This window comes from Watersipora subatra, chromosome 11 (genome assembly GCF_963576615.1).
Source record: "Watersipora subatra chromosome 11, tzWatSuba1.1, whole genome shotgun sequence".
Lineage (NCBI taxonomy): Eukaryota > Metazoa > Bryozoa > Gymnolaemata > Cheilostomatida > Watersiporidae > Watersipora > Watersipora subatra.
Window position 1 is genome coordinate 10,965,229 of NC_088718.1, and position 10,859 is coordinate 10,976,087.

The following is a 10,859-nucleotide window of genomic DNA, read 5'->3' on the forward strand; positions in this document are numbered from 1 at the left end:
GCTTGCTAAATTACAATTATCTATAAAATATCAACAAATAACATAAGACATAACAATATATAATAAGTTTATATTATAAACTAAATATACATCGTCTTGCAGAATAAAAATCTTAATTGAATGAATAAACTTTAAAATTAAACTAAAAACTTGGTGAAGACACTTCTTGAAAATGCTAACAGATGTTTGCAGCTGACCTGTGAATTTGCATAAAACAGTTCGATTCCGAAGAGAAGACGACTTTAATGTAATTTGGAGTTGCCTTCTTTGGCATGCTAAGATGAGTCATTCTAATGCATCTAAAATCAGTTGCGTAATGTTATGGCATTAATATATGTTAGCAAACTTTTTAAAAAGCTTCTGGGTTGCACCACTATAATTATTTGTATTATTATTATTATTCTTTGTACACTTCCGCTAGTATTTGTTTACACCATTTATTAGGGTAAATCACGACATTGATGTCATCATCTGCAAAGCCCAAAAATTCCTAATATTGCATGTTAGGATCTGTATAGTCCAAAAACCCTTAATATTGCCATCAGTTTGGTGATAATATAACCAGAGTTTGAAACAAACTGCTAAGGCGTATTACACTGTAGCCCTACAAAATGGAATGATTTTCAATTTGGTGATATTGTAAACGAGGTCAATTATCAACTTCTTGAAGTTTGGACTTGTCTAAACACTTTCAGAAAGAGAGAGCACTGATATATGTATAAGTTTTTTTTGGCATTAGTAATCTTGAAAAAAAATGAAGTTATTTATTACATGCCAAAATGAAAAAAACAGAAATGAGTAATTATTGAGTGAGTTGAACAATAGTGTTTTAAAAGTTGGTAATCTAATAGTATCGCAGGGGAGTTGGGATAATAAATTGAAGGTTGTAGTAACAAAAAGTTGATAAACTGAAACATACGATGGTGGATGTAGTATATTGGTGTTATGGAATAAAAAATGACGTTTGTCGTTTGTGTGGAAGGATAAATACAAATATTCTGGGCATAGTTTACGCCTGATCTGTAAACCTGTAACATAAATGCAGAAATGAGCGCATTTGTGATAGCAGCATACGATTTAACATGAATTATTAATCCCGCAACTTTTGAGATTCTCTGAAAACTGTTTAGAATGTTCTTAGACGGCAATAAATTTTATTAATTGCCTAATCATTGCTATAGAGTTTATCGGTCTGAGTAAATCTCTTAATGTATCTAGATAATCTGTGTGATATAAAACACCAACCACAGTCAACCGATGGCGCAAGAGGAGCTTACATAAACCGTTGTCCGCTTTATCCGCGGCTCGGTTCATCTGTATCTGTCTACTTAACATTCCGTAGTTCTGCTCTCAGCGAGAGTTACTGAACATCTCGGAGACATTGCGCAATTGAATCTTTACTAGTGCTTTGGCAGTCTCGTGTTGTGTGAGAGATTGTCAGATGTGCCAGTATGGCGCAGAGAATAATATCTGCAGAGTTATTTTGAAACACAGATGGCTGGTTGGTGCGGATGTTTAAGTGCTGGTCTACCAATTAAATGTCATAAATTCGAGTCCTACTGAAAGCAATATTTTTTATTATGTAATCCTGGCTTCAGACACGACTCTTATTATAGTAAAGACTAGCGCGCTGGCAGCCCTCTGCATCGTGAGAGACCTTCACGTGTAATACCTATGTGTACAAGTATTCTTAGATTTGGAAAGGTGGTTGGGTGGGGCAGTGGTAGTGTGCTTGGCTTCGAATCTAAATATGGGGTTTGATTCCCGTGTGAGGCAATTCGTTTTCCTAGCACTCTTGGCATGAATTCAGAAACGGAAAACACAGCTTTTATTATAGTAACGGCTAGCTTAAGTTACTAAAATTCATTGGGTAAAGAAACTTGACCAATGACAACTACATTGCCTGTCACTGTTTATAAGCTGTTTTAAACCTTGAGTGAATATGTAGCATAAGAAGTAAGACTTGTTTTTCAACAATCTGTTTTAGCTATACCTCGAGCTTGTGAATATTTGAATTATGCATTGGCTGGACCCACACAGGAATAAACAAACACCTTCAGTTGAAAGTTAGAATGGTAAATGTTGTATATGTTGCTTAAAAATAAGTTTTCTATGGAAAAACTTTTTTTATTACGCATGGAAGTTGGGCATTCAGCCAGTCCTTTCTATAATTGGAGCCATGTTTGTCTGAACCCAGTCAAGAGCGGTGGGAAGGAACATTGCATCTCATGACAATTGAACCCATAGAGTTAGATGCGTGGATGTTAAGCCAAGCGCACTGTCACTAAGCCATGCAGTCATCTTGCCACAGCTTGGCATAATTGTGCATATAATGATCTCTCCAGGTGCATGAAACGGCAAGCGTGCAAGCATGAGTATTTCAACCAATCACTATTAACTGGACCTACAACAAACAGATGTATATAGATTATCACAAGCAAACACCCTCAAACCTCCTACCATGCTTGTGGTTACACCCACATTTTAAGAAGCGTAAATCTCACCATGTCTGTAAAGAAGTAAATGATAATTATCCAAACCACTAGTTGAGAAATTTGAAAAACTCCATTTTTGTATACAAACAGCTGGTACACAAATTTGATAAAGGATGCACTCAAAAATGTCAGCACTTTCAAACCTGGTGGTTATAGAAGTCTATACAATAGAATCTACCAGGTAAATTCATATTACTGACAGCAGCAGCAGTTAGCTGTTAGCAGCAGCGTAATGCAGTGCAACTAGGAGTGGACAAGCAGGAATTACTAGGGGACATGTTGAAGTGATTGAGAGGATATTCATACACACTCTGAAGTGTTGTTTGTAAGTTACTAACATCAGGTCAGAGGGTGAAACCAGACAATCTTTTATAAACTATTCATATGTATAAAACTGTTCAAGCACCTGACCTGTCAATAATATAATACAATAAAATATGGTATAATATAATGTTATTTAAAACATATAAAACAATACAATACAGTACAATACAGTACAACACAGTACAATACAGTACAATACATTACAGTACAGTACAATAAAGTACAATACAGTACAAAACAGTACAACACAGTACAACGCAATACAGTACAACACAGTACATTAAAGTACAATACGGTACAATACAGAACAATACAGTACAATACAGTACAATACAGTACAATACAGTACAATACGGTAAAATACAGTACAATACAGTACAATACAGCACAATACAGTGCAATACAGTACAATACAGTACAATACAGTACAATACAATACAGTACAATACAATACAGTACAATACAATACAGTACAAAACAGTACAATACAGTACAACGCAATACAGTACAACACAGTACATCAAAGTACAATACGGTACAATACAGAACAATACAGTACAATATAGTACAATACAGTACAATACAGTACAATACGGTACAATACAGTACAATACAGCACAATACAGTGCAATACAGTACAATACAGTACAATACAGCACAGTACAAAATAGTAATATATAATATAGTTCGGTGTGATAAGATATATGATATGACGTGATGCGATATGGTACAAAATATGAAATATATGATTGATAATACACGATGTGATCTTATATCATGCCATATAATAGTTCATCATATAATATAACATACTGTAACAAAGCACGGGCACTAAACTATAATAAAATTTAAACATTATAACTGATTATTGCATACTAAAGTACGTATGCTCTGGCATAGCGTTATAAATCAGCTTTATGTTGTAAAATGGTAGGTTAGATTACCTTCCGGATGCCTTGTGACAGGCAAAGCGAAGTAGAAGGAAGGGAGCAGTGCAAAAGGGATTATGGTAGATTGAGATCTCTGGTGGAATAAATAGCATGGTACAAGACTCTGTACTAACACACCTAAATGACGATCAATCAGTCAGTACAAACCAGAGATGATTGGGTGACGTCTGAAAATATAATAATATGACATTATATGGGAGTGCTGTGGTTAGAGACTGCAGCAATAAGCAATGCCTGGCACAGAAACCTGTAATGAAGCTTATCAAAAGAGATATAACACCAACTAATAAGCTTATATGACTTTTATAGCATTAATGAAGTTGAACCGCTGCCGTTTCTCCATCCCTATATTTGTAGATATTTTTAATAAGTATGGCAGAGTCTCCTTAAGTTGTATTGTGCATTTTTTTGTATAAATCATTAATCAATTTCACAAGTCTCATATGCAGAAAGTCTCCTCCCATAGAAGTCTATAGGAGAAGACTTCTGCAACTGGGATCATGTATTCCAGCTATTTTGCCTTATCCAAAACTTGCTTGTTTCTGCATTTGTGTTACAGGAATCAAATGCTGCGTAAACTGCCTACCCAAAATATTTGTATTTATCTTTCTACACACGACAAACATTGTTTTCTATTCTGTGACACCAACATACTACCGTACATCTACCATTGTATGTTTCAGTTTAAAAACTTACTGTTACTACAACCTACCATTCACTATCCAGTAGATACTATTATATTCAATACTATTAGATAACCAACTTTTAAAACACTTTTGTTCAACTCACAAAATATTTCCTGATTTCTGCTTTTGCACTTTCTATTTTTTGGTTTGTTCTTTTCATTTTGTTGATAATTATTAATGCCAATAAAGAGTTATATAAACATACATGTTTAATTCTTTCTGACTATCTCAATAGATAGTCAAAAACCTGTCATAAAAGTGTTGCTAAGATAGCATGCAGATCACATCTAAATATTTATGTACACAATCTACATGTGCATATCTATAGACACTATCTACATATCTATAGACACTATTTACATATCTATAGACACTATCAGTTCATAGGCATCTAATAATGCTGTCACAGCCATAACATACATATCACTCATATCGTCAGCAGTGTTTACGAGGTTGAGACAGACGCTGTTTGGAGAGTCAGCATGAATGAGCGAGTTCTGCTAGCATGTTTTGCTTATGTAGCCTTTTGGTCTTCCTTGTTATCCTTGCTGATATGCTGGTGATGAGCAGCCATTGTGTTTATTGCGGCAGCAGAAAGGCTGCGCTGCCAGAACAAAAGTACTTTATTTCTATAAATACCATCTAGACATTAATAATAATAGCTCCCAGTAATGGCAGCGTAGGCAATAACATGTTGTTAGCTAGTAGTAACTCATATCGGCAGCGTTCAAATGTTAAGCACCTTTTTATTGAGTTTTAGATACATCAGCCCCATAGAAATAGGGTTGAATGAGCCAAGCCCCTATATCTGGCTCTCTTTTCTGAAGGGAATAAGCGAGTACACTGAATTTTCCAAAGGTCGATGGTTTATTTATGCAGCCTAGATTATTCCGGCAGAGTTTAAGAAGCCAAGACCTCATAGCCTCAGTTCTCACTAACCTCTCTCGTCGCGACTGGTGAGAAAGATTCCGTTTTGAAAAGTTTATTTTCTTCACTGCTGGGTCATGCCGGAACCACTATTAGCATTTGCGTAAATATCTGCAATTTCATATGGTAACGATTGATTATATCCTTGTCATGCGAAAGAAGAAATCAATAACTGAACTCTCTAGAGTCAGAGGAAATAACACGCTGTAGCCATTTGTTGCCGTGAATTTTTTATTGACTTCTCATCTCCACTTATGCTAGGGCTGTCGTAGCGAACGCGTATAGAAAATGCATGAATATTTGCAGACCATGACCTTGATTAGTGATAGAACTAGATTAAACAGAAATAGCGGATATAGGCACTTAGCAATAGAGCTCTTTGACTCCCACGCAATGATTGATTACAAAATCTACATGTTTCCGAAATCTCTGAAAAATGGACTAGTGTCCTTAACAATCGGTCACTGTTGTTAGGCTGAGAGTTCAAAGGTCATCTCTAAATAAAACTTTGACTACACTTGCTAATGTTTGCCATTGATTTGATCCGTCCATGTTTTGATGGCATCAGTTTTAATACTGGTATGTTGACATATATTCATTTTTCATCGATCATTGATCAATTTCGTTACCACTGTTCCCAATTTTTTCATTTTTCCTAGAAACTATGAGCCTGTCACCGCAATAATTATTTTGGCAACTGTAAATAAATATCATTTAAAAACGGCTTTGAAAATGAAACATTATTGAATAGTGAATCAACAGCCTGGGCATTATTAAAAATAGCAAAATAACAAACATCAGCGACATGCGTAGCCACTACACCACCAGCACGCTGCTTTTATTGAACATCAATATTATGAAATGTTTCTGTAGTCATGAATATATTCTTTCTGGCCACAAAGGAAGGGATACAGCGGTACCACTTCCTAACATTGGCAGCTTAAATTTAGTTGGAATTTCATAAATAGGAGCTGATAGATTTATTTAGGAAAGAAAACTAGGATTTTTTTCTGCTGTGAGGTATGGAACTTTGTAGCAGCTGCTTCAAGCATTGCTATTGGTCGAGGATTTTAGATGTGTCTAGAGGCAAAATTGTAGCTCTTCCGCTTGCAGGTATAAAGCGAAAAAATAGAGATGCAAGCTGTTAGCTTCAGACGGTCATTAGTACAAATTAAGCTTGCTTTTCCTGTTTTACGTATACAGTTAACAGGAAGTAATATCGATCTCATGATAGGCTAGTCTCTCCAAATTATGGATTATCAAATTTCGCTCACGTTTGGGAATCTATATTTGGACTATGGTAAGGTTTCAGCATCTCTAGGGAATAAATGTGTCAACATTGAGATGCGAATATCACTTTGCTGATCCCATTAAGATCCGCATCAAGTGAGTGGCTTGGCAGCGTCTACTTCGGGTATGTGAAAGACTTTTCATATCTGAAGTTACATTGTATATATTGTAATACGAGCCTAAAGTCACCTGAACACTTATCTTTTAGCTTATTCCCCCATTTAAAAATGAACTTAAACAAAATTTCAGTCAATTTTATTAAAGTATCAATATTTTTCTGTCATTTGTGATTGTTTTTTATGTTTAAGGTGATCTGAATGCCAGGATGTTTTAAGGTTAAAACCAACAAAAACTGATCACAGTTAAAATGCTCAGAAGAGGAATACATGTAAAATGATATCACTAGTTGCTATCATTGCTATAGTTGATATCAGCTATTGTGTTCAAGTTACAGCATTACGCGTCTCTATTCTGTTGGTCTCTTTGCAACTATAGACATCATAATCACACTTTCACTTCTTGATCTAAGCGCTTTAACCGCAATCAAGTTTGATCGACTTAAAACTTGAAAAATCCTGGCAGTCAGATAAATTCAAACATCAAAAATAATCGCAAAGGATAGAAAAACATTGATACTTTCTGATAAAATCAACTAAGATGTTGTGAAGGCTTATCTTTAAAACCATATCAATATCCGTGAAAGCAAAGCTGACATCTGTATTCTGTCAAATTACAGTTCTACTTCTAACAGAGTCATGATTATTACTACTATTGTTAATAATATTATTACTATGAACATTGTTATAGGATTTACAACTATGAGTTAGCATTTCTTCCTATCACTGGTCTATTTTAGCTGAAGAGAAATAGATAAGATCTTTCCAAGTGTATGTATGTGTACTCTCCCAAATAATTAATCTGGTAAATATTATTGAACCTTCGTGTGCCCTTTTTTGAGACGCCGTTCAATTATTGATTCAGTACTTGACGCTAAGAGCCTCAGTTATTTTCAAAATTAACCTAAGAATCAAATAGTAAGAATGTCTCTATGTCAGTTCGAATATATGTATTTACCTACAAAAAATATTAACTAAAATGTTGCTGTCTTATTATATTGGTACCCAAAATTTGCTGAAACAGTAAGCTTCTAGGAGTAATCCGCTCTGATGCAATAAGCATTTTCACTAAAGGCCGGTTCACACTATATCGCCGTATCTCGGCGTTTCCCTTTCGGCGTTCATCGTCGATTATGTGAACCGTGAATTGATGGCATCGACGAAGCATCGCGGACACGTCGGGAAAGTTTGCAGCTGTCAAACTTTCCCGATAGTTCGCAGAGCATCGACGACAGCACGTGTAATGTGAGCCATTTCGGCGAAGACAATTCGCGATCGCGGATAGCGTGGTTTCTGTTTATGATAGTTGCTGCAGGACTATATTACACTCGTTGGACTAGCAGGGACCAGAGACACACGACAACATTTTTATACTGACTCGTTTTGTTTATAATAAATTTATGAAAATATTCTTGTGAGGCCTATGTATATTTACTCACAAAAAAAACATTTCACAGTTCTCATTGCGCAATGTATAATTGAGTGCGTTAAATTGTCCTTCTTGATTTCTTCTCTTTTAGGCTGGACGCACCCACCATCTTCTTTTATGCCTCTTTCAGGTGTAAAGCTCTGCTGCTGCTGTTGTCTAAGTCGGTTGCTTCGTCTGAGCAATGCTAAGACAAGTACTTTTCTTAGTTTTAATTTTCTATCCATCTTCAACAAAAGCGATCACTCGATGCGCGTGGTACTAGCTTTTACTACTAAACCGAAACGCGAATGTTTACGCGCGTCTCAATGGTCTGTTATTAATTAGGCCACGCCCATCGCTGTCGCTCCAGTGACTGCGTTATATATGAAAACGTAATGTCGACGACTGTTCCTTGATACAAACGCGGATGGCTTTGTGCTAGTGTGAACATTGTCATCATCGACAATCACCGAAGTATTGTTGCACCAACGCCGAGATACGGCGACATAGTGTGAACCAGCCTTAAGGCTGACAAGACAGCAAGGTCACAGTACTTCATATTGATACACAATGATCCGCTTAGCCAATCACAGCTTTCACCTTGCATTGGCCAATCAGAAGAGATGATTGATGGAGCGTGGCATATATAAATAGAAGAGCCCTAGCGCTGTGAGCATACAGCAACTGCTTGTAAAAGGTTTCGCATTGTCATAGAAAATAAATCAGCTCTTTCATCTATCTTAGAGATTTACAAGGTAAGAAAAACTGAGTCAATCTATAATATAAGCAACAGTCATTAATCATAGACATCTTGAGTAGAAATTTGTTAGCATCATATAGCATTCTTCTTGTCTATTTAGACTCAATCATGTTGGTAAAACGACTCCTGGCTAACCTTCTGAACACAAACAAGCAGAGGAAATCTCCGTGGGCGAAGCTATTTCTACATCACATCAAAGTTTACAAGAGGTCTGGGATTAAACTCAAAGAGGCAATGTTTATATCTCCAGAAGGAGCGTCCATTGTGAGAGAAGGAGACGTAGAGCTGACATCATGTGACATCCAGGTAAGCCTTAGGTCTTTAGTAGTAACACTTAACAAGGGTTTTAGTTGACAATATTTCGTTTAAACGCTAGACAAATACTAAAGCAATTAGTTTTAAAGCTAAACAAGGATATAAGCAATGTTTTTTCCAAGTTTTTTTAATTCTATCAAACATTAACGTAAAACTTAACCGATATGATATTTTTACTTGCTAAGAGGTTTTTAACCCCATTGCTATGTTATGTTTATCTGCTGCCAAGAGTGTGATAATATTTTGTGTAGTAATAAAAATACTTATTTTGCCGGAGACAGATCAATCTCAGCTCCAAAATATCAACAGGTTGCATTATTAACTGTTGCCGTATTGCTGTAGGTGCCCTATGGCGAAAGGATATAATTTTATTTGCTCACTGATAACTGATGTCACTAAATCATTATTATTATTACTATTGTTGTTTTCCCATCATTAATTTATTGTTTATATTGTAGAGGATTCAGAGCATTCTCATCAATGGTGACGCATGCACAGATGTTCTCCACCTAGAAAAACTCTACTACTGTGTCAAGGAGTTGTCTGACCGAACCATGGTTCTTTTTAACGGAGCGCACTACATCATCGCGTGTCTCAGCCCTTCCAACCACCTACTGATTCTCAGCATTAAGGCTAGGAGACCTGATGGAGCTCGCTCAGTCACATGGATGCAAAGCGTTGCCAAAGAACTGAAGATCGAAGCTGACCCGCAATGACTAGGCGGGGCTCTCGCTGACCGCCACGTCGCGCATCAGATGCTTGACTGGTTTTGAGCACGCTGTCGGCAAAGAAGCGGTCAGAGTTGAGTATTCTGGAAGAAACAGAGGAAGCCGATAGATTAGCTAGCTTCTGGTAGAAGAATGTTCTAGAAGCTCGTGTGGAGAATCTGTTTGCATACCTTGAGGCAGCGGTGATTTGACAGAAGGAAAGATTAAGAATGAAGATAAATGAGCTGCCGTGTGACATTTAGGCAATCTGCAATGCTGCCTGTTCATAACTGTACTGCCTGCACTTTGAAATATTTGCGTTATTCTGAGAACTCGCTTTTATGATTTTATTGTTACCTATATTAGTCTGGGAACGTTATGAATTAGTGGAAATGTGATGCGTTAATCAAAACTCAAAAAGGTTTTATTCTATTGAGACTAAAGATGATCAAATAAAGTAATTATAAAAGATATTTATAACTCGTACATATGAGCTGGCCTGGACACAATAATTGCCCCGAGCCCTCTCATAGATGCAATTAGAGTAGTTAGTTATAAGGCCAGAGACTTCGATGAATATGTCCTTCTTTGATCAGCACTGGCATAACTAGTTCAAAGCGTTGTAAATCCAAGTTGTGGTGAAACTTAAAGTGAAAAAAGAGTTTAAATTTGCTATAAGAGGACTGGTTAGTATGTTCTGCTACAGAATATAGCAGAAAAGAGGATCTACAGAAAACAGGACATAGTCACTTCAATGAGATTAGATGTCTGCTTTTAATATTTAAAGGTCAGAAAAGTGATGTAAAGAAATGATGTAGAATGGAAATTTAACAATCTGCAAATTACCATCAGCATCATACTAAGTGACTCTGTCTGACTGC

General features: G+C 36.3%; 1 protein-coding gene across 1 annotated transcript; it reads left to right on the forward strand.

The window, feature by feature from the left end:
- Positions 1–8,876: 8,876 nt before the first annotated feature.
- LOC137408577 (uncharacterized) lies at positions 8,877–10,451 on the forward strand. Its single transcript, XM_068095159.1, has 3 exons — positions 8,877–8,951; positions 9,057–9,262; positions 9,730–10,451. The coding sequence occupies exons 2-3, from the start codon at positions 9,065–9,067 to the stop codon at positions 9,985–9,987; spliced, it is 456 nt and encodes a 151-aa protein (XP_067951260.1). The 5' UTR covers positions 8,877–8,951; positions 9,057–9,064; the 3' UTR covers positions 9,988–10,451.
- The last annotated feature ends 408 nt before the right edge of the window (positions 10,452–10,859 follow it).

Bases quoted from the DNA above. Each gene is read 5' to 3' on its own strand.
- LOC137408577 (XM_068095159.1), top strand. From the start codon at position 9,065: ATGTTGGTAAAACGACTCCTGGCTAACCTTCTGAACACAAACAAGCAG. The intron at 9,263-9,729 runs GTAAGCCTTAGG...TTTATATTGTAG, and splicing joins TGACATCATGTGACATCCAG to AGGATTCAGAGCATTCTCAT.